Source organism: Tympanuchus pallidicinctus, unplaced genomic scaffold (genome assembly GCF_026119805.1).
Source record: "Tympanuchus pallidicinctus isolate F22 unplaced genomic scaffold, pur_lepc_1.0 scaffold19, whole genome shotgun sequence".
NCBI lineage: Eukaryota > Metazoa > Chordata > Aves > Galliformes > Phasianidae > Tympanuchus > Tympanuchus pallidicinctus.
This window is the reverse complement of record NW_026294710.1, coordinates 2,882,645-2,907,366: the sequence shown is the minus strand read 5'-3', so window position 1 is coordinate 2,907,366 and position 24,722 is coordinate 2,882,645. Positions and strand designations below refer to the sequence as shown.

At 39.9% G+C, this 24,722-nt stretch overlaps 1 protein-coding gene across 2 annotated transcripts in view; it reads left to right on the top strand.

The window, feature by feature from the left end:
* The window catches only part of ABCD2 (ATP binding cassette subfamily D member 2), a 45,041-nt gene that overhangs the window by 10,274 nt on the left and 10,045 nt on the right, over window positions 1-24,722 (top strand). For both annotated transcript variants that reach the window (XR_008206206.1, XM_052680832.1), the window contains exons 5-7: window positions 1,537-1,631; window positions 2,931-3,076; window positions 20,758-20,903. Coding sequence is in view for 1 of the 2 variants with exons in the window: in XM_052680832.1 (XP_052536792.1) it covers window positions 1,537-1,631; window positions 2,931-3,076; window positions 20,758-20,903 (387 nt within the window). In the remaining variant the exon portion in view is untranslated. The remainder of the gene's footprint in view (window positions 1-1,536; window positions 1,632-2,930; window positions 3,077-20,757; window positions 20,904-24,722) is intronic.

The window sequence follows — 24,722 nt, the reverse complement described above, 5'->3', positions numbered from 1 at the left end:
GGAATTAAGCAGAATTGAGGCCAGATGAATCTAGGCCACAAGCCCTGGAGTTTTTTTGACAAGAGCCATTGTGCCATTGTATGCTGGCTTTCCTCCTTTCTTTCAGTCTTGGTACTTTAGAAATCCCCACAGAGTGGATTTTTATGTGGATAAAAGTACACGTGATCACATGCATGTACATTTCCACTGTTAGAAAACTCTCAGTATTCACAGCTCTTCCACACTCCTTTTAAATTGTCTGGTACAAACTTATGTACCTGAAGAATGACTGTGCTTTGCCGTTCATTCACCATTGTCAATAAGAACATTGTGAAAATATGGGAAATATTGGAATATTTTTAACAGATTATTATATTGCTATATATACAAGGTATCTAATATTCAGAATTTTAAAGTTGAATATGTTTGTATACATTTGTACAGAAGTTCTGTAAAATTGTGCTTCTGATTACAAAGTTTAAAAGCACACTGTGGTTGTCAATCACTCTGACTTTAGGGAATGGGAATTAAGTTTACTTAGTACTTAGCTTACTATTGTGTGTCATACATCCTTTTTTAAACTACAGTTATTCTCCTGCAATTGCATTCTTCAGAAACATGAGTGAATTTTGCAAATTTGCTTGAGATCTTCTCCACAGTTAGGTGCCAACTCAAATGCAAATATTCCTGTAGTTGGAGTGAAAAAAGGTACAGCCCTTTTCTGAAAAGTGTCTTGGCCAAATCTGTCTGCCTGTTCATGAACCTGTGAAAACTGCATGGCTGATGGGGGGTGGTTGATCTCCCAGCTGTATATCAAGTGCCATTGAGAAGTCTGAAGGTAGTGGAGCCTGTCAGTGGTATGAGAAGGTTGCAATCATGGCTTTTTTTCAATAGCAAAACAGTTTTGTTTTCCATAGTTTCATGTTGGTGCTACTGTTTCAAATGAAACTTATGTTAGGGAAAAATAGCACTTAGATTGATAAATGAAATAGAATTTTTTTTCAGTTTGCTGTAATTTGACAAAGTTGGAAGCAGCTGAACAAATAGCCTTCTAGTAGAAGACATGAGACTTTAACCTTAGCTGAAGGAAATACTACCAGATCCTGTTGTAATGAGCTTAACTTTTCTGTAGCTTCATTTTCCTTTGTTCAGGTTAATCTAAGTTTTAGAAGATGCAGTCTTCTAATACAAAGGGAAATCCTTTTTGTTTGCTTCTTGTATGTAATAGTAATTTCTGGTACTTGTCTATAAGCCTGTTTTTTTTTAGGTTCTGTTAGAAAGGTGTATATTATATATATACAATGAAGAGATGTATATTGTGTATTTATGATAAAATATAGGATTCATTACACACTCTTGGCTAATATTGACAGTGTAATTCTGACCTGCTAAGATTTACTATCCAAATTTTTCACTTGAGGAACCTGGGGAGCATAAAACAGTTTCTGAACGCACTAACTTATGCTTCCCAGCTGTGCACGAAGGCTGTTGGGTATCATTGCTTCATGGGAAGTTTCAAAAAACATTAAGTGTTGCTTTTTTTTTTTTTCTTTTTAGGAAAAGTTATTGATGTTGAAAATGGAATAATTTGTGACAATGTTCCTATTATTACCCCGAATGGCGATGTGGTGGTTTCCAGACTAAACTTCAAAGTAAGATGATATGCAAGAATTGTTGCCATCACATTAACATAAACAGCACAGAATTCATGTACCTTATGTTAAGTACTTGGCGGAGCATATGGATAAAAGGGGAAGTCCAGAAAGGTAGGCATAGTAGCTTTGTAGAGGCAGACTTGTGTAGTGCTCAAAGAAAAAGAAGAGAGGATTTATAGTGCTGCTGACACGTGAAAAATTAGACCTAGGATTTTAAAAGGTGTATGTGAGAGTCCACATCCGTGTTAGGTAACATCAGTAAAATTGGGATGCTTGGCTCACATGGGCTCCTTTAAAAGTCTGAGTTCACAGCAACTGTGAAAAAGCTGAGCCTGTTGTTAGTTTTACCTGACAACCACGAAGAACAGTGCTAATAGTTGACAGCGTGCTTCACAGTCCTTTACACTGTAACAGTGGAGTCTTTACTCAAAAAAAAAAAGAAGTTTATAAAGACTGTTGTAGCTACACTTGGTACTGTTCTCTGTCCTTTACTGCATTTCTGCCATATGTATCCTGATCCTATGTTCCGATGCAGATGGTATTGTTTTTAAAAATGGTTGAAATGACTGGAACAGTAATATGAATAATTGCAGCAGGCTCTATAATTCAGCTAAAGCAGAGTTTTTTCTCTCATCACATCTGTATGAAACTGGAGTAGTTGAATTAGCAGTGCAGGGTCCTAGTTACAGCAAAGCTTCCAATGGCTCCAGTGTAGGAATTGCAGATTTGTGGAATTACAGCTTTACAATCTAAGGGACAGTTATACTTATTTCTTTGGCTCAACAAAGACATTATGTAATGCAATTATAATATAACAATCAATGTGTTTATATAAAATATTGACATTGTGATTGTGCATGAATATACACTCATATATACACAGAGTCCTGTTTAAATGAATGAAACCAAATGTATTGCACCCAAAATAACACTGGTAATTATATTTTCCAAATCATTTGATCGAGCTCACTTTGCTTAAATTAGTATTACTGATGGCTTGGTACTGCTCTTTGTGCTGTTAACAATTTTGGACTGAATTTACGTTAGAATAATTGATTATGACTGTGATGGATTGATGTAATGATATAATTAGCATAACTTATAGAAATAGACTTTATAGAAATTATTTTTATTCTTATATTTAATTCTACAGTTTTCAGAATGATTGCACTAAAAAAAAATATGCAGGTAATTAATGAAAAGGGTTAATAATTTGATATAAATGCTTGCATAACTCCTTCTGGGGGCCTTAGAGCACTGCACAGTAACATCTTCTCATTTTCATTATCACTATAGGTTGAAGAGGGCATGAATCTTTTGATCACTGGTCCCAATGGGTGTGGAAAGAGTTCACTTTTCAGAATTTTAAGCGGTTTGTGGCCTGTGTATGAAGGAATCCTCTACAAACCCCCTCCACAGCACATGTTTTATATACCACAAAGGTATGTGATACCTAGTTACCTGGTTACGTGAATTTTGACCCTGCTGCTCTTATTTTTGATCTTACATTTCTTACAGCCTAGTTACAAGGGGCTAAGCACCACCTCAGCTGCACTGGGAATGCTAAAAAATATTGATTCCATGTTGTTGCTGATGCAAATCTTCAGTTGCTGGCAATGGGTAGCTGATGTACTCATCTTGTGGTGGCTGCACTCCCCCAGTGGCTAATGAGTTCTGGTTGATGGGATCATGGCAACAGACTAGAATGTGAAACAGTTTGAAATAGACCTAGTATATTCCCATTTCACTTTAAAACTCTATATCAAAACCAGTGAGGATATATGGTTTTCCAAATTTTGAATTGTTCAAAATAATTGTAACAACTTCAGCTCTTATACTTCAAAACAAGAATCTAATCAAATAATAACTGCAAACTGCTTTTTTTTTTTTTTTAAATAATGGATGCTTGTTTCACTGAAGGAAACATGGCTGTTTTATTCTTCATTTGTGTTCTGACTTGTTGTTGGACTCTCTAACATATTTTATGCAATTGATCCTAAAATGTCTCCTTGGAGACTTCTAAATAGGTTGTTTTGTGGAAGCAAAATCAAACACTGAGAATCTTTGATTGCTTTCTGTAGTTCATTTCTTCCCATGGGCAAAACAAATATTCATGATACAGTCTGTAGTCTTGTTTAAAAATACAAGCTATTAAGCTGAATGGAAAATAGTAACTGATGAACAGATTTTCCTTGCTGCAAATGAAGGTAACACAGAAAATTTATCTATAATGTTTTCAAATTTATGTATAATTTATTGCCAGCCACTGTCATAAATGTTCTACATGGAGACAATTTTGAAATTGAAGTATGTGACATGTAATGTTCTAGATTCTCCTAGAAATAATTGCATTATTTGAATGCTACTATGTAGACAAGAAATTTGATTTGGAAGTTGGGCAACAAAAGCAAATTACATACATGTGTTTACATACCTACACACAGTCTTCCTAGCAGAAAATCAGGAGGACTTGATTGTGCAAGATGTGAAGTTGGAAGGTGAAATATATGAGGTTTCTACTTCAGCACCATTATTTTATGTCTTTTCTTTTAACAAAACCTCATACTAGCTTTAAAGTCATAGATTTCTGTGTTAGTGTCTTCACGAAATACTGACTTTCATGAGCACTTCTGCAAGAACTACATTCTGGTTGTATAAGAAATCAGGGGTTCTGCAGTTGAATTCTTGTTTTTTGTCCCATGTTTATGCCTGCACAAATATCTCCTCTTTGAGATATACTGGCATACATAAATCATGGTTAGGAGGAAGTAAAACATGTGGAAAGTTACTTCATGGCCTCTTTCGTTGCATGTATTTGTCTGAGAAGGTTACTGCCATGTTTTCAGTTGATGATTACTGGGAACCTGCAGTTCTTAGTTCGTAATTATAAGGGATATATATATGTCTCTCTCTCTATATATGTATATATAGATAGATGTAGATATGTCTATATATGTCCTTTATATCCCTTTCATATGCAATTTTATAAACTATTTTATGGAACATGGTGTATAAAAATCTAACAGGTTAATTAAGTACAGTAAGTGATTACAGAAATATGTATAAGGTGATTACAAAAATGTGATTTCTTGTTTTTATTCTCTTCAGTGGAAGGCTGTAAGGCATTAGGGACATGATTTTTTCTTTTGCTATGTTCAAAATCCCTGGTGAGAAGCAGTTCTGTGTAATAATTAGTGATAATTTTAAGAGTACGGAATGGTTGTGAAAAACAGTATTTTTCTTTATTCTTCTGAAGAAAATATCAATATACAAACAAGTAAAACTAGTTTTGGAGACGGTCTGCCTCGTTTCTTTAGTAAGTCTTTACTCAGTTTTTTTTCTTTGTTCTATTTCACTTCATCAGACTTTGAACTCCACACAGAGTGGTTCTTGTTTTTGTTTTTTTCACATTGGTTTTCCTATCCTCAAATCTCAAAGATTTTATCTTTGCAGTAGCTATAAGAGTTAAAATCCTTATTTTACTCTTTTCTGATGAATGCATGCAAAAATTTCAACGTTTTTGAAGTCTCTGCTAATGTTAGGTGGTCCAATTTTAAATAGACAAGGTTTTTATTTTTGAGAATATTCAACCCTTCTGTAGCACATTTTGTGTTAAGTTTTGGTAATTCCAACTGTATTTCCAGTATTCCTTGCAGTCTGATTGCAGATAGTGAACAATAGTGAAGATTTTGGTTTAAATGACCTTACCTGCTTCTACTCTACGGTCAGATCAGAAATAAAGAGATGACAAGGGCAATATTCACTAATGTTATCATTGTGTGACAGGCTGAATGTTGGGCCATCACTTTTCTCATCAGCTGGAGGCCTTCATTCAGGCAATTGAACAAAATGCTTTATTAAATGTTTTTCAAAACAGTACTTCTGAATTCCCACTGTGTGAAATGTTCGTAAGATCAGTTTCATTCTTAGATGACACAAAAGCTATTCTCCTTTTTTTGTTGCAGAAAATCTTGAGTTTCAGCCACTTCTGTTCTCTGTGTGGTACTAGTCCCTTCTCAGAGCAATATCTGAGGCTGACTTGTCTGCAGCCCTTCCCACTGATGTCCCCTTTAGTCTTGAAGAATCAAGGTTCTCATTGTGTTCGGGCAGATTTTGTAAGGGGCTGTTCCGGGGAACTCAATCCTATCTGGGTTTTGATTTCTGTAAGCATTATTTGTTTTTAGCTGCTTTCCCCTAATTTTGCAGTGCTGGAATAGTTTCCTCCAGCACACTTCTTCATTTCAGATATCTCAGCCAGCAACTAGGATTCAGCTTGCGTCTGTGCCATCCTCTTTGACCCCAGAAGTTGGCATACGCCATCTTAGCAGAGGGCCCTGAAGGTATCACTGCTATGCAGTCCATCCTGATAGCATCCCCCAGGAGAAAGGGTGCAGTGTGGAGGTCAGAGAATCATAGGGGTTGGAAGGACCTCTAGAGATCATGGAGCCCAATGCCCTGCTAAAGCATGCTTCCTACAGTAGGTCGCACAGGTAGGTGTCCAGGTGGGTCTTGAATATCTCCGTAGAAGGAGACTCCACATCCTCTGTCAGCCTGTTCCACTGAGGCCATCGTGCTGTTCCTGGATTGTCTCCAGGAGATCTGAGGGACGTTGCCACGCCTTGACTCCACATGAACTCTGCATCCTTTGTCCCACATACGGAGTTCTTTCACCCAGTGTGCAGTTTGCCAATTCCACATACAGAGCCAAGATTTTCTTATTTCAGTTTTGCGCAAGGTTGGGGCCAGGTGGTGATACCATAAAGATAGCACGCCTTCCCAGATCACAACATGATATCGATGTAATTCTGTGCGTGCATTTGTTGTTTACAAGCAAAATCAGTAGATAGATCTTACTTCATAGTTTTCTATTAACTATGTATCCCAGTTAGCATGCATGCTGCCTGCTGGTGTCTAGCAGGGCTTTTTGCATCAAACTGAGATGGTGGTTGCAATCTCATCCTGCTACCTTTACCTTTCCCCAGGTTGCTAGATTTTGCAGACGTGGCTGATTTTTTTTTTATGACCTATGCCATTCAGGTGTTCCTGTTTTTCAGTTCCTTTAGTTTCTTGCAGAGAACAATCTTTTTTTCTTTTTTTTTTTTCTTTTTTTTTTTTTTAATGCTTTTGGTTAGTTTGTTGCTAGTCTACTATTTTATTTTACTGAACAGCAGTTTTGTATTATGCTTTCTGGTTCTGTTATCCTGCTAGACTACAGCCATAGAAGACCTTTTAGACACTATTAAGGTATTCCATTTCCAAGGGTAACAGTGAGTGACAGAGGGTAACATTTCCCAGTGAGCGACAGAGAGCAGTCTTTTGGCAAGAATACTCCCTGTTGTGGCTGAATATTCTCAGCTGTCTTGGTGCAGGTTTGGCAGGCTCAGAAATATGCCCCATCACTTTTAAGGCCTTTCTATTTGGATCATACAGTCATTAAGGTTGGAAAAGACAACTAAGATAATCTAGTCCAACCATTGACCACCGTGCTCACTAAACCATGTCACTGAGTGCCACATTTCCACATTTCTTGAACATCCTCAGGAGTGGTGACCCCACCATCTCCCTGGGCAGCCTGTGTCAATGCCTCACCACTCTTTCCAAGAAGAAATTTTGCACCCCCTGGTGCAAATCTTTTAGGTATTTGTGGGTCAGTGTGACTGTATTGGAATGCCTTTAAGAATTCTGAGCTCCTTTGTTTTTCTCATGCATTTGCTGTCTGGGCTTAGAGAGTCTATAAACATCTGAAGTGAGTTTGTCAACCGCCTATGTAAGAAGGGCATGGCCTGGTTCCATCCTCTTCCCAAACAGGTGGAGTTTGTTGAAATATCTGGGAATTGTGCATCTAGATTGTGCTCCAGATCAGAGGGAGGGAAGGGGTACTATTCTAAGAGTTGGTGCAGAAGTCTCACATAGCTTCTGCAAACCACTGCACTAGCAAAAATACTAAGAATGACTTGAAGGAGATTCCGTTTCAGATTGAAATTTACGCATTCCTGGATCAGATGTGGATTGCCTTATGTGGTCCTTGTATTTTTTGCTTCCTTTATTCCACCTCGAAGTGATCTTTAAAACCTCATTTATTTATGGCCAAAATATATTACACACTTAGTTGTTTGTTTGTTTTTTCCCTTCTTGGCTCTAAAATACATTTAGAATTTCGGTAGTGGTTTGTAGATCGTTCCAAAGTCCTGAAATTAGAGCTGCTTATTTTGGAACTTCACACTGGTGCAACCATTTAATTAACTCTGTACAAATTGCTGCTTTCTGTTTGTTATTAGAAATAACTCTAACACATCAGACTGGAAAAAATTGTGCCATGCCTCCATTTCATCACCTACATATTGCAGTAAAACTTTAGGGAAAATTTAGATTCCGTGTGAAGAGAATTTGGGATTGGTAAGACGGTATTACCTGGGTTCCATCTACAGCATACTTTGATTTGTTGGATAAGTAAGAACTAGGGTGGAGCAAAAGTCTCTCAAATTGATGGATGTTTATTAGAGCACTGAATTGGAGCAGCACTGTTAGGTTTCATTGTTGTCCTAAGGACACTGAAGGTGGCACTTTGTGAATCGATACAGTTACCATGGAGCCTGGTAAGAGTTTCTTCCTGTGTACCTGTGGCTGAATGTAATTGTGCCTCAACCTACTTTGCTTCTGCAAGTCACCTGGAAGAGAACCTTATCTGCTTATGGGTATTGATGTAAAACATAGTAACCTCTAAATAAGAAAATATTCTGCTGAAAAGATTATTTTTTAATCTCTGTTCATAGTGTTGAAGTGTTTGCGGTATTGCAAAAGTGCATGGGAAACCAAGTGTTTTTGCAAAGTTCAAAGGCTACATGAAGAAGTGTGATATATTAAAAAGCGAATTATCTCACTGTGTACTCCAAATTTTATGCCAGTGCACTGTAGTTACACTGTAGTTAGCTTAGACACTGTAGTTAGCTTTTCCTAGACTTATGCAGGCTTTTAAACAGCGTCTCAAAGAGTCCACGTTTTTGTAGATTGCTTAGCATCATTATTCTGCTTCTTTGGATTTTTACCTCTCTGAAGTCATTGTGAGATGTTCTTTTCCCACTTATACAGGGCCCAGCCCTCCTGAATTTGGCAGTCACGGTGCTGATGGATGCTGATAGGCCAGATTGCCCTTTTGAGGAGCAGGGAATGTAAACCTAAGGCTTTCTGTGAGCACAGCTCTGTGCTGGCTGTGATGTGCGTATGAAAGAGGTGGGCAAAAAGGAGGGAGGCTTTCTGTTTTCCCTTTAGCAGTCCAGCACTAGTGTGGTGCCAAAAGCAGCTTGTTTTCAAGGATGGATCACTGTTATGAAATGGTCATTTGAGAAAGCTTAACAAGTCTTACCACCTCTCATTAGAGCCTTAGTAACTCTCAGAGCATGTATTCTTATGTCTTCTTCTGCATCTCTTTTTCTCCTTCTCAAAGTCACATTCATTTGTGTCAGTCACCTCTTTGAACTACTTTTTTTTAATAACTGGTCAAGAAGGTAGCATGTGGGTGAAGAGGAATGTTTGTGGATGTTCTACTTGGGAAGGAATGATGACTGAAATCAGAATTCAGAAGCACTGTTTGAAATTAAACATAAGTAAGAAATATGCCTGGTGGGTAGCATGAGTATCAATGCTAGGTACAAGATCACAAGATGTGTGTTATGCTTAGCAGTACTTAAAGAGTTAAAGAAGCAATCAATCCTTTAATAGCCTATCAGCAATGTATGTAAAGTTGGTCTTATTTCTCCAGATCGTGCCCTATTCCAGCTGTTTGCCTTCAACGTGAGAGGGAAGTTTCAGTGGAATTAGTGAGCTTAATCTCACTGTTGCTCTCAGCTATAAGTCTCAGCTAATTCACTTGTTAGGAAACTCAGATTCTGCATACATTGGCTCTCTTCTACTTGGTTCTTCTTTGTTTGATTATAAATGCTAGCAGAACTTTACACCTACGTACTTGCAGGCTACCTTGACGACAGCAGTAGGAATATATTTCATTGTCTCTGCACTGTAAAGCTGCAGAGAAAGCTGCTGTCACCATAGGGATATTGATAAAAAACATTATCTTATTTGCACTGAGGCAAGTAACACGCAGCCCTTGTTGGTTCCAAAGTTTTTTGCCATGACTCTTCAGCCTCCTCAGCATAGGACATATTCAAAACATCAATTGCTGTTTTTGTCTCTCTTTCTTGATGATTGATTCACTGATTGACATTCATAGAAAAAAGTAATTATTAATCAAATGTGCTGCTTCTTCCGTGTCCATTGTTACTGGCTTCTTTCTCTACCTTCTTTCTACTGCATTTGGTTACTTCTCTGGGAGGGTTGTGTTGCTGCAGCAGTAGGCATAGCTTCTCTGCAATTCCATGTGGCATTCTGATCAAAGACGTGACCCTGACCACTTTCTCAGCAGTCACTGTGGTGGTGACACTGTGGCACCAGAGGATACAGTTTAGTCATGGGGCTCAATAGGGCATGTTGGTGGTTGGATTTGTTGATCTTGGAGGCCTTTTCCAGCCTAAATGATTCTATGATTCTAGGACGATTTTGTGGTCCAGTTCTGTACTCTGTCACTCTTTGTTGCTCATTCTGCTAGAGCTGTAATATTTTTTTCCTTTAGTGTCAGGCTTGTCAGATCTTAAAATGGAGGCAGCTAAAGTTGTAGTAGTGTCAAATGTTGTTGGTTCTGCATAGCTTTAGATTTATATATCTGTATCTTGCTGTGTTTCTATTGATGTTAGTACAGTATGGAACATAACAAGCTAAATATTTCTGTGGCCCTCCTGAACTGTTAGGTTTTGTGGAAGTCTGTTCTATTTTTGATGTTCCTTTGCAAGTCTTCCTGTCTGGTGTTTTTTCTTCTCTATTCTAAAAATATCCTTGTCTTCTAAACAAGAATGTTTCAGTTCTGGGTGATATAAATAATAAAGCGATAAGTTTGTTTTTTACATTATAAGCATATGAAATCTTGCAGATTTTTGTATGGTTCCCCTGTTATTTTAAGGGTGGATGCAGTTAGTAGAGGCTGCTGACATTACAGTGTGGTTGTTTTCCAGACAGTTGTTGACTTTCTAAACATTTTCATCTTACAAAACAGTTGTGTTCACTTCCAAGTACTCCATATTACATATGAAAGTATATGCATACATAGTGAATAATATAGTTCTTCTATAATAGATTATGTTCTTGTTGGTGTGTGCTCTATTGATAAGAAAATAGTCCAGGTGTCGTGCTGTGCTAATATGACTATGCAAGTCCCTTTGCCCCAGCTTGCTTAGATAAGCTCAGATGTCTCTCTGCTGTGTTGGATGTATTTTGCACATCCTAATATCTCTTGTCAGCTCATACAGCTGTTCTTAGTTGTGATCACTTTAGTGAGACGTTGGAGTTCTCCTGTACTCTGACCACACATGCCAACACCACTAGCAATCTTCATTGCCTATCAGCATTTTGCTGATATTATACCTCTATGCTAACTTACTTCTTCAGTACTTTGCCATTAGTACATGTATTAGAGATATCTATTCCTTCACACTCAGCATTTCTGTGATACTGCTATGGAGTTCATGGCACTCCTTTGAAATATGCTTATTTTCAAAGTTCACCACTTACTTGACAGATGAGTAAAGTATCTGTGATAGATGGTGATAATGTAAAACATATGATGACGTAGTTCAGTTGTGCATGCTATCTTGATACAGGTTTGCTGTAAGGTATTGGTTGCTACTTTGTTGTTTAGTTTTTTATTTGCTTGTTTTCAAGATAAAGGCAGGTTAACTCAGTCCTTTGCTGTTGATTAGAAGGGGTGACCTTGCATCTGTGAGGACTGTTAGGCTATCCCCTTGGCCAGGGTACAGCTTCTCCCGTTTCATCTTGCTGTGACTCAGGTAGAAGTATTTGAAATTCTCCATTCTGTTGAAGGGAGTTCTTTCTTACCTCACTTAAAATAGAAAAGTTCCTGTCTTACTGCCCTGTAGGTTAGCTGAAGCTTAGCTGGGCGAGATCACAAGGAGACCTCTCTGTTCTCACTGAAGGCTCACTCACAGCTTTAACATTTGAAGATTTTAATTTGCTTCGTGCTGACTGATCACAAGGGATAGTGCATTGTGAATAAGTTTTACCTATGCTAATAGTCATAGGTGGAAAATGGCTTTATGGATTAGCAGCTACTCCCTTTCAGGCCACATAAGGTAGCAGCCAGACATAGTCAGCTGATTAAAGCTTGCAAGTTTTTTTTATTAGGTAAAGAGTTACAGAAGTCCCAAGGCTGAAAGCTTTAGTCAACTTGTTGCACTGGGATTTGAGGTTTAGATTTAAGACGTATTTACATAAATGCAACATATGTCTGATGTTTGTGAAGGACTTCAGAGCACTGGGGTTTTGATCCCTCAATCCCTTCAGATTAGGAGATTGTCTGAGGCAAGCTATGGCGCTGGGAGTGTCAACAGGATGTAGGTGGGAAATCAAGTCCTGTTGATACATACTCAACTTTTATTCCATATGGAGACCTGCCTGTAGCAGGGAGATTGGAACCAGATGATCTTAAAGGTCCCTTCCAACCCAAACCATTCTATGATTCAAAGACAATACTGAAGAGATACTGGGTTTGAGAGCAGGGGGTAGCTGAACGCCCTAATAACAACTTTATCATCTGCCCTGGGAAGAAGACCTTTCCTCTACTTGTTGCTTTAGTTCTCAATCAGAAACTCTCATTGCAGAGTCCTGCGCTCTGAAGTATCCGTATTTTGGATGTCAAGGGGAAGTTTGTCACAGAGAGAGTGGTGAAGTGCTGGAACAGGCTGCCCAGAGAGGCTGTGGATGCTCCATCCCTGGAGGTGTTCAAGGCCAGGTTGGATGGGGCCCTGGGCAGCCTGGTTTAGTACCAGATCTGGACGTTGGTGGCCCTGCCTGTGGCAGAGCAGTTGGAGCTTGATGATCCTTGGGGTGCCTTCCAACCCAAGCCATTCTATGATTCTCTGATCCATATAGTAGACATAGCCAACAGCTCCCTCTTGAGGAGAAGGCGGTATTTTTTGCCATGCACCATAGGCTCTGCTTTTTGCCCGTTCTTGTGCCCTAGGATTCAGAACTGTGTTCAAGTTCCAAGGTGAACTGGACCTTCAGCAATCTCCCAGTCACTCCATGATATGCTCAGTCAGACACCTTTCTTAGGGTCTGCTCTTGCAGGCCTAAGGATGTCACCTTCTGTTCTTCCAGTTCACTTTGGTTTCCAAGATAAATAAAGTTTTATTCAAAATGGTGATTCTGTTCTACATTCCCTTGGAGACAAGGCAGTGTTCACTAACAATGATCCAATTTCCAGAGGGAGAAATATGAACTGTTTTGGACACAAGTGTTCAACCCCTCCGCCCCAATAAGTTAAAAAAAAACACCAGTAAACTTAGACACTAAAGGTAGAAATTGTCTAAGTTTATTTAAGCATGAAGTTAGACATCCTTATGTGAGCTTGGTAATGACAGAACTATCTACCTCCAAAAGACGATTCACTGCTGCAATGCACCAGTGAAAGGTGACTGTTGGTCTCAGTAAGAAAGCCATCCAAAGGCTTTCTGTTAGACAGCAATTAAAATTCTTTAAATTGATAATAGAATGAGTAAGTTGATAGCATAAATAACCACAGGAACAGGATGGCTGAGGCTGGCAGTGTCCTCTGTGTCCCTCTGCTGCAGTGATCCTATCTGTGCTAAGGTTCTCCAGAGCTGTGATAGGGCTGTCTTAGAAACAAACAATTCTGTTTATTGTTTCCACTGTCAAGCAGAAGGATGTTGTCATGAGAACATGCTGCTTCACTTCAAGATAAAGACAAGGGCACGCAGGTGGTGTGATTGCTGATGCCAAGTAGGAGCTGCCTACAGGTTTGTCTGTTATGATTAACCAACTAAATTTGTGCAGCCAAGTGATAAGTGCAGTGCAGCATGGGCTTGAGGGCCAACTTGCATGTGCAGCACGGCCAAAGACTGTACCCACTCAGATTAGCTGTTGAAAAGATTATGAACTCCTCAATGTACAAGTTTTCTGGTTCAGTCCACTGCTGTTTACCCATGTCCTAGGGCGAACATTGAAGACACAAGACCTTCTGGAGGCATCATGTTCACCATGAAGAGAGCCTAGGGTGACTAACTCAGACTTGAATGAGTAACTTCTAGGCAAGATGAGCCTGTTCTGCAAATAAAGCTGAGCAGTCCAGAACACTGTGTTTTCAATTGTTTGTTCTTGAGCCATTAAGATAGCCTTATGGGAGCATGTAGCAGGTGGGTTTCTGAAGCTGAGCAGAATAATAACCTAGCTTAGGTGGAAGCATATATTTCCAAATAGGAAAGGCTTTTCCACACTTCTGCCTAAAGTTTTACATTAATGATCAATTTTAATTTCTGCTAGAGATTACTGCAGCATCTGTGAGGCTACTTCAGGTAATGCTTATAAGAGGGCTACAGTGGGTGCTGAACATTCCATATATCCACACACGCAGTGTGTCCCTGTGTTACGTTCTGGTGTGTGTAGAGCAAAAGTGTTTTGCAGAGGATTAGAGAGCAAAGTCAGTGCAGTGTGTGACTTCCTAACTGTAGGCAGGTGTCTCATTGGAAACATGGTGTTGCCCTGGTACTGCTTGCATACCTATGTTCCAGTGCATGGAACAAACAATGGCACAGACAGCTAAGCATTGGAGAAACTCAGAGTAGAAGCAGTAACTGATGTTGCTGCCTCACTGTCTGCGCTTCCTCTTCTCTCTGAAATATGGTATCGCTTCTGATATGCAAAACCATGAATAATCTGGATTTTTTCTGAAAGAGGGAAACTGCCTCGCTCGTTGTGTTACACTGCTGTGATGAAGATTGGAAACACCTCTTGGGTTGAGCATGCCTGGCGGAATTGGGAAGCCAGACTTGTGTCCAGAATAGCTTTGTGTTCTCTCCTCAATTTATTGATCTCCTGGTCATCCTTCCAGTTGATCCTTTTATCACAAGGATGACATGAAAAGACTGGGCCTGTAATATTTTTCTTTCATTTGGCTGTCTGGTTGATTTGATTCGTTGCAGGGAATGTAATTATTTCAGATTGCATAGCTGCTCATTGTTTGGACAAATTATCTGAGCTTTGTTTTTTTAATTATTATTATTATTTTTTATTTTCGTATTTATTTAAAAACTACTTATTTTTTCAATTGATTAATTTTTATTTTTTGTTTTTAATTATATGTATGTTCTTTTGTTTTCTCTTTCTATCACAAGATACAAATAGAGTAAAGAAGAAAATAATTTTGTGAATTGTTCACCTTAATCTTAGAAGATGGCATCTTAATCTTTTCAGGTTAAGTTGTCATCTGACCACTTCTAGTTATATTGTAAGTATTTAGTAGTGGTGAATAAGTAAATTATGAGATGAGATGGTGCCTGAGCATGGATAATGCTTTAAGTTAAAGGCTTATCTTTCTGTTTATTATTTCTTCCCAGATTATTTTCTTGGAGATGTTCTTTTTTTCTATGCAGAAGAAGCCATAAAGTGACTAGTGTGATTGTTTCCACTTTGATTCTAACTGTGTGCATTGAGAATTAATCTTCTGTTCTGAGCACTTCATTTCCCATGAACTGTGTGAATAGCTATAGGCTGGTTACATTCTGCTCTGGTAACTGATCCATCTGAAATATTTAGCGGATGTTCATGGATAGTTCTGTATGAGTGGAGAGGAAAGTTAACTGTAGAGTATTGTAAAGAGGGATCAATAATTTATGTCTTTAGAAGGGTTGCTGGAGCCATAGCTGGCCCTAAAATCCCTTGAACTAGATACGGTGCAATTAACTGATGCCGTTGCTTTTTTGAACGTTTGCGTTCAAAAGACAAACAAAAAAGAAAGTTTTAAATACGTGTGGATGCCCTTGGCAGTCCAGAAGAGATTTAGGGCTTTTTGAAAATTACCTAGGAAACTTATGTGGTAGGTATAGAGAGCCACCTAGAGTTAATCCATAGGAATCTCGGAGTGTATGTCTGAACTCCTGCCTCTGCTAACCTGTAGATGCCAGACTGAGAACTGAATGTTTAACTTTTTGTCTATAACAAGTCCTCTCCTGAGAGCAGGCACGTAGGCACATAAATAAAATTAGAACCCCCTTCATTGTGTTTATACAGTGCTACAGAAAGGATTACTACTGCGTATTAGATTAGAGAGCACTGGATTGAAAAGAAACAACAAAAATAATATGTGGTGAGGACTGCTATCAAACTCTTCTTCCTTCCAGTTGAGGAGTCTGACCAGTATAATATATAATTAGGTTCTTTCTGATTACTCTCCTTTTCGACACAATTACTATCTCTAAGCAGCATTTTCTTTGCTTCAGTGGGAAGATCAGAAAGTGCCCTTCCCTTTGACTTCTCTTTGACCTGGATACTAGCCTAGAAAAATGGGAAAATGATCCCCTGCAAACTGAGAACTTAGCCTGAACCCAATTCTTAGGAGAGGTTTGCTGACCAGTAGCTTAGAGTGCATACCCTCATCTTGCATGCCTGGTAGCCATTGTGGTTTGTGCTGAATTTGAAACTGTTGCTTTCATTGTCCTTGCCAGGCAAAATCCCTTCTGAGGATTTTGAGGACATTTGGGCATATCTGTAGGCATGAGCTATGCTTTCATGACTGGAGTTTCTTTAGTGTTCATGATGATCTTTCAGGTTTCCTAGGAAGGCACCTCTGTGGCTGGAACTTGGGCTCCAGAGTCATCTTCTTGAGTAAATGTTCCTAAATTTGGAGTATATTTTGCTTCAGATGTCATAGCTGGCACTGGAAACGATCCCAGTCTCATTTGAAAATCCAACCTGCAATTTATCTGTAATGGAGAATCTCAGGTGTAGCATTTCCCCCTCTCTCTCTTTCTTAGTTATATTAAATATACACCTTGTAAGCCAGAAACAGAAACATTAAAGATAGGTTGGTCAAAAGTTTATAGTTACGTCACACCTCATTTTCTAGAGGATTAGTCTTTTCTCATGTAACTGTGGCTGTCTGAGGGAACAGTAGTGTAGTAATAACTGCAAACATATTTGGGCAGCAAATGACAAGTCAAATCCCGATTTGGAGGCATGGAGTTGGGTTTCAGAATCACAGGCCTCATATTTTTAGACTTCAGTTTCCACGGATGAAGTGTTAATCACAGCCTATGTGAAGGAAGACAAGGAGCCCTACGTACTGTACCTGGAAGCAGTTCCCTGGGCTAATCTCCCTTAACTTCTGACACCGACCACTTAGTTAAGATGTATTTTCAGTCCCTTGTTTATTTCAGAGTGCTTCTAATTAGGATTCTGACCCATTCAGATTGCTTCAGAGATTCTCAAAGTGTGTATTCATAGATTCATAGAATGGCCTGGGATGAAAAAGACCTCAAAAATCATCTAGTTTCAACTGTCCTGGCTTGACCAGGGTCACCCACCACCAGACCAGCCTGTCCAGAGCCACACCCAGCCTGGCCTTGAATGCCTCCAGGGATGGGACATCCACAACCTCTCTGGGTAATTTTAATTAGTTGATATAATTCTTTAAGTGTACTGGATGTCAGAACAGGTAATTGGTTCTTTTAGCACAGTTTATATGCTTAAAAGATCAAAAAGCCTTTAAATACATTCAGGAAATATTTGTAAGTGTTATATGTGGATTTGGCTTGTTCAAAATTGTGACATTTCTTGGCATCAAAGCAAGACATCTTCCTTAATTCAGTACACAAAAAGTGAAGCCCTCTGTTTTTCTAAGACATCAATGACTTAACAGATATTAGTACTGCTCGTTTTCAGTGTGCAACATTGATCTACCATCCCTTTGAATTGGTGTTGCCTAACATTTCCTAAGTGTCAGTTATCCTGCGTTCCCAAAAGACAAGTGCCTGGTACGTACTCCAGTCCGTTTCATGCCACCTGCCCTTGGTTTCCCTCCACCAAAGCTATCAGCAGTAAAGAGATGCTATCAACTGCAACACTTCCCCTTCCTCCCAAGCGATTTCTCTAATGTTTGGCCCGTGTTGTATACAGTGCAAGGCATCAACAGGGCACTGGGGACCTGTCCACATCACAGGCTTCGGATTGCAGCTTGTGTTGGTATCGTCTTTCTTTAAAGCCTGCACTGCAAAGGAGAACTCGTAAACCTTGGGGATGACAGCTTGTTACTAGCAAGATGAAGTTACAGCTCTACAAAGCGAAGCACTAGATGTACCATACAGGAACTGGTGATACAATGAAAACATCAAACTTAGCCTAAAAATATCGGTTTGTAAGAGCTGAAAATGTCTCTACCAATAAAGGCCATGAAATTCCAGAAAACTAGGCAAGAATCTGTATGTTTGCTTAGTGTTCTGGATGTTTGATATCAAAGTTTAAAAAAACCAAATAATTACTGATCTTAAATACTCTCCGAAACCAACTCTCTTGTCAGAAAGCAGGGAAATAATGATAATAATTGCAGAGCTATTACTGTCACAGACATATGACCCACACAGAAGTTGCTTTCTTCCAGCCAGACACTGAGACACTCTGTCTGAAAGCAAAAACTTCATAAGAAATCAATTATGACCAGTTAAATTAAAGTGTAATTAAGGACAAAAAGACTGGTTTTGCTGTTTGAACTGCTAAAAATGTAATGAATGCCATCTTTTAACAAGGAGCTAACTAGCAAAGACAAGATTTTATACTTGCTGTATCCACCTTCTCAGACTGCTTGCTGCCTAATGTCTAGCTATTAAACACATGTAAACTCTGTTGCAATAACCTCTGATATTTAACAGGTTTTAGTCTGTTTGTCTCTGAGGCACATGTGGTAGATGAAGAGGTTATTGTCTTCAGTAACCCAAGTTGTGGGTAGGTGAGTGTGGCTTAGCGTGAGAGAAAGCTCATCTAGCTTTGGCCCTTCAGAAGTTGGCTAAGTTCATTGTCTGTGCATTGCCCCCACTGAGCGACTAAGACAACTCCAGGAGGAAATCCATTCCCACCCTAAAATAAATGCAATAAATCAACCACAGGGGGGCCTCTCTGTTTTGGCAAGAGCTGAAGCCCTAGACTTTATGCCAAGCAAGATGAATTGCACCCTCAGGGACATGAGTGGCTCCTTCTGAGATGGAGGAAGCATAACTTACTCTCCTACATTCTGGGACAGACCCATAACCTGAAACCATTTAGTTATTAATTAAAGGATTTCACTATAATACTGCACGCCGGGCTTTTTGTTTCTTTTTACAAACTAGATGGAGAGAGATGAGCTTGGTATCAACCGGTGCGTTCAGATAGGAGACCACAAGGAAAATCCAGTTGTACCAGGAAGTGGTGCTGGTGACTCAGCATGGGAACAGGAGGCCTCGTGGTGTTTTTGAGCTTTGCCTTCTTGCTTTTGCTGTAGGTTAAATCTCAGAGCTGTTAGTGATTATAGAACCATACTTCAGAAGAGTAGGGTATTAATCCCCAGACAAATTATATGACAGGTAGCTCTTCTCCTTGCTCTCACCTGCAGCTTCAACTAAATTGCATAGTTTCATTCACATCCTCAGCTAAATTTTTCTTAGCCTAGGTAGAGTTGCTGTCTTCTGTCCCAGAGATGGCAGCAGTCTGGCACAGATGAAGTGATTTCTACATATGCAATTAATGAAAACCTTTGCAGATTTTATTTATTTTAAGAGCTCTGTGGAAACGTAATTTATCATTACTTCATGAAATTACATAATGTTTAGAGTTAAGGTTTTGCAATAGCCCTGTTAAGGTAAATGGTTCACTCTTGTGATGAACAAAAAGAAGCAGCAGTGCTTTTGTCTGAGCTGTGGTTCTGGTTTTGCTCCGTGCTGCCAACAGCAGGGAGATGACCCAGATGTTTGTGAGCAGTTAGATACCCTGTCCTTCCCACCTTCACCCAGCTGGTGGTGAAAGTAGTGTAAATACAGGTGGGTACAGACCAATGTGGTCTTCAGCAGCACAAACAACAATCTGTTCTCTGTGGCAAGAGTAAGCTGCCTGAAAGACTCCTTATTGCTGGCCCAATGTTAGCTGCTCCTCTGTGCTATCAGCCCCTGCCATTGCCACAGCTTTAGTAAGACAAATATTGTTTTGGCAGAAGGAGTTAGTGTAACTACTGGCACAACAAGCAGGTCAGGGTCTTGAGCTTGACTGTCCAGCTCTTACATTCACCTTTGATCTCAAAATCCTACAGATCGTTCTCAAGTTGTTTCCAATTTGTAAGAACTAGATAACCTTGTGACCAGCAATCTTTGGCCCTATTTCTCAAATGATCCATCAGAGTCCATAAAGCAAGGTTCTGTAGGGTGCATTAAATTTGTCTTTGCTAGCCCAAATTTTGACCCTAAAGCATCTCACTGCTTCAGTAAATTCAGCTCCAGGATGACCTATTGAGTCCTTACTAAGTCTAGTCTTCACACAGCATCAACATGGTTGATAAAGTCACTGATTATATATGGTTGGATGAGGAAGGTCAGAAGTGAGAATTATCAACATGAGGCCTCTACATATAGTGGCCTGGCCTTTGCAAATAGATGCTGGATTGGGATCACTTGGAGTAAACAGAGCTATTCCCACACTTCCTGTTGGCATTTATTTGTTTTCCCCAGTAATTGGGTGGGAGGTAACTGCTGTCTTAGGGTGCCTGGATAGCCTGCTAGCATCTACACTACTGTAAAACTGTTCTTTGAAATGACTTTGTGTAGAGGCTAGGAGAATATTTAGGACCTGTGCACAGCTCATGACAATCAACCCTGGCTCCAGAGTGGGGACTTATTTTAGTATGAGGGATGAGATTACCTGGTCAGGGGATGTGGTAAGATCAGAAGCTGCTTCTTATTCCCAGTAAAAACACTCAGAATGGCCTGTGAAATGGATGTTTGTTCTGTCATTTTGTTTTCATAGTAATAATACCCATGTTACTCTTTTGTAATCAACTGTTATGTAAACTATACACTGTGCCTAAGATAAGTTTGGAAAAACATTCACCCACAGTGTATCTGCAGATGAATCCAGTTTTAGCAACGTGCTATTTAAAGTATTGTACTCTGCTCATAGATCCTCAATAAGATACACTCTCTCAGAGTCAGCTCTAGATGACTGGTTTCTCTGAATTGTTTTGCAGACCCTACATGTCCATTGGAACACTGCGTGATCAGGTCATCTATCCCGATTCCGTGGAAGATATGCATGAGAAAGGCTACCAAGATCAAGATCTGGAGTGTATCCTGCATGTGGTTCATCTGTACCACATAGTTCAGAGAGAGGGAGGTAAATTGCATATTCTTGTAAAAACTTTTACAAAATCCTTTCCTTGGGTGTACGTATTAGTGAGGCCAACCTTTACCTCCCTCCATTAACATTAGCAGCAACAACCACACCAGTGTAAACGAGTTAACAATAACCAAATGCCACTGACTGACAGCAAAGCTTTACCATCTACCACTTGTCATTTAAGTTGCCAATATGCTCTCAATGTTGTTTGCCTTAAGAGGAGGATTCGTGGATTAATGCTTCTTAGCTAAGAATGTACTAATGGCTGCTGACCCTCAGGATACAATAGAATGTAAAAATGTCAGCATTCTAGATCATTCAGACCTATTGCAGTGACAACAAGCATTAAAAAGAAGGGTCAGGGAGCTAAAATCAGTGATCGGAATAATTGCAGAGGAGGTCTGTACTCACTCCACTGATACTTAAAGTATTACTGTTAGTATCCCTGAGTCACTCAGGTCTCTAAGTCAAGTGTGCAGTCTGCAGAAGAATGAGCAGATGTTTTGGAATAGGGAGCTGGAAAAGGAGAAGCAGTTAAATTGTAAGTGGCAGGAAGCCACTGTGGAGTGTACGTTCATAGCCTGTTGGTACTTGCAGACAGACTGAACAGAATATGACCCTCAGCAGCCAAAACCATATCCATCCCCGGCGGTCTCTGAATGTGCATCACTGTGGTTTATAGCCTTGCAGCTGGAGTGTGTCACTGATGATGAGGCAGTTACTGTGCTTCACCTCTAAGATGCTGTTGCCTGGATTGGTGTTCTGCATTGCCAAACTGAAAACCCAGGTTTGGATCAGTGTAGCTCCACTTTCTGTGCCAAAAGACAGTAATCTAGTTTTATTGCTGATCCCATCTTTGCTCTCCTGCTTGTCTAACTGCACAAGTGAGACTTAAGAAGTGAGCTGTAAAAAAAAAGTATTGAGGGCTCTGGAAACTGCATGGGGTCCTGACTCAGATGAGGATAAAGGAACACTGTGGTTGGGAGAAAAAAATGTTACAAAGAGTGTCTTACAGACTTTAATCTAAAATGACACAAGTGGGCAAAGCCGGAAAACAAGGAACAGATTATTACATACCAGGACGTTTTTAGGGCTGTAATACACTTACTTAGTCTCTTTTCTCCTTGGGCATTAGGAGGAGAAGGAAATCTGTGACGTGATGTGACATGTTGCATGGATTTGATATACTTACATTTTCTTCAGAGTTCCCCTACTTTAGTTCAAAGATCATATTCTTATTTTTGAACCGGCAAGCCAGAGAAGTGCTTCTCAAAAGTGAACAGTTGACATTTTTGTTCATGCATAGCTGAAGGTTTATTTTTATTATTTATTATTTTACTCTTTTACTTAAAATTAGATTTTTAAACTAGAATGGTTTCCACTAAGAACTGAAAGTTTTGTTTGCAAAATAATGAAAAGTCCTATGTAAAACTTGTAGAACAAAGGATTTGCCCAAAATTGTCTCATTCTTTTTGCAAACTGCTTTGATAGTTAACAAAAAGAAATGACATTTTCCAATAGAAAAAGTTGTGCTGAAAAATTCTAAGCAAATTTCTACTTGTATACACATTTTGTAAACGTACAGCATCTGAAAACAAAACAGCAACAGAACCAATTTTAGTTATTCAGATTCTTGGGTCTGTGTGTGATTTGTCAATGCTGTTTCAGACAGTTTCCATAAATCATTCCAGGAATAAAGCTCTGATCTGCCAATCATCTCGTTATAGAAACAAAATGTTATAATTCTTGTATTTTTGCTGTAGATCCTGTTCATCTCTATAGCCTGTACTCCCTTTCACCCATCCCTGCAGTGCTGTGCCTCTGCCAGCCAGCCGGCTCCTTGAGGCATGACCTTCTTGCTCTAATTGATCACGAATGCCATGCACATATAATGTGGCACTTTATAGCTTTGAATAAATCTGCTCCCTGTGGGTGGCTATGAAAAGACAGATGGAGCCATGAGTATGCAGCTCTGGCTCCAAATCTGTTTGTCCTGGCTGAACTTTACTGTCTTTGGCTGAGTTACTTGCATGTTGCATCAGTTCAAGGGTCATCCAGATCCGAGGGTAGAGGAGCCAAAAAAGCCTGCTATTATTGCTGCCAATGGCAGAAATTCCTCTTTTTGTAGCAATAAGGTTTGACCCAGTTAAAAGTAATTTGAATAGTTAATAAGTAGTCCAATTGAGTATTTAGCTTCTATGTTACCGTTACGAAAAAAATTGTCAGTAGCAGCAGAATACACCAAAAAAACTCCAAACAAGTTACCCACCCCAACAACATCTGTCCTGTTGCTGCTGAGCCCCAGCCCTAGCACAGCTCCCATGCCAGCTGCAGACCTTGCAGCTGGGGCTGAATTCCCTTCCTGCAGCATCCCATAGCTGTGTTTGCGGAATGGCACTGCATTGCTTACCATTGCATTCCAGCAACAAATCTGTTCTCCTTAACCTTGTTCTCATCTAAAACACAGCAAACTTGGTGTAAGCTGAAGAGAATGACAGTGATTTAGGATTGCAATGTACTGGGTGCAATGAGGCAGCGTGAAGAAGCTTTTGTGCGTGATGCTAACGCTACTTAGTAGTGCTATCACTGAGGTCCCCCATCAACACCTGCAACGTTGCTAGCTATAGCAGCACAATAATTGCATGCAACATGAGGGTAACAAGTAAGGTTGTATGCAGTGTGGGAGGCAAATGCACATCCAGAAACCTGAGGAGTAGTATGGAGATGTACATGGATGTGCATAGAGTGGCTCCTTTGCTGACCTGCTCTAGAAACCCCTGTATACTTATCGCATGTCAGTAGCATGGGGGCCATGGGTGCCTGGTAGCCTGTCACATGAAAGAAGCCGTGAGTGCATGAGGCAGCGTGCTGCATGCAGGGCCAGGCCTGTCTGCTTAGGGCTGATGACAGTACTGAACAAGTTCAACCTGTTTATGGTTCCTCAGCACCCCAGATTATAATTATTGCTCATTATTGTGTGCATTTGTCACAAGTTTGGGTCTTGTCCAAGGAACCCTCCTGCTAAGCCACATATAAACACATGACAAGTAGATTTTCTCTCTCTGAGATTTTTCCATTGGATCGTTTTAGCCCTGGATTTGCTTTTGTTAATGGCACTGGCAGTAACTGGCATGCTCCACCAGCTTTTCCATTTGCTCTGAAGAGCCACAAATCCCTGCAGTGCCACACTGAGCTGGGCTCATGCAATTGCTTGTCTCATTGTGCCTTCCTCAGCTCAGGATTTCCCTTTGTACGTTCATCCTGCAAAGCACCAGGGCTGCCTTCCTGTTGACAGCTGCCTGGGGACACGTATACTGAGAAAGGCTCCATGTTCAGAAACTCATTGGGGCAGCCTCTTTGACTGCAGTTTGCTGCTGTAGCCTTTCTCCTATCATTCTGCAATCCTCCGGTCCATATCTGATGAGCTCAGGAAAAGGAACTTCTACATTGTGATTTTTTTGGCAGCTGATTGACCTTGCATGTAGGTGCAGGGATGCATGAGGACACGGGATGCATAGCATTACAGAACCCAAATGTAACCCTTTTTCTTTTCTTAAGAAAATTGAGAAAAAGGAATTACAAGAGAGACCATGCAAGAAAATGAGCCGCTGCTATCAGGAGGCAATCACTAATTTCTACTGTTTCTATCAGTTTCTAGTGCTGTTCCTCTGCCTGAGCACACTGCACATGCTCTTTGTCTTACTGGTTGCAGAAGGCATTTCTGAGGCATCTAGCATTTATCACAGTGACATCTTCTCGCATGCAGTCGAAAGCTGTGTGTACCAAGAGGCTGGGTGAGGAATTTGGGTGCTGAAT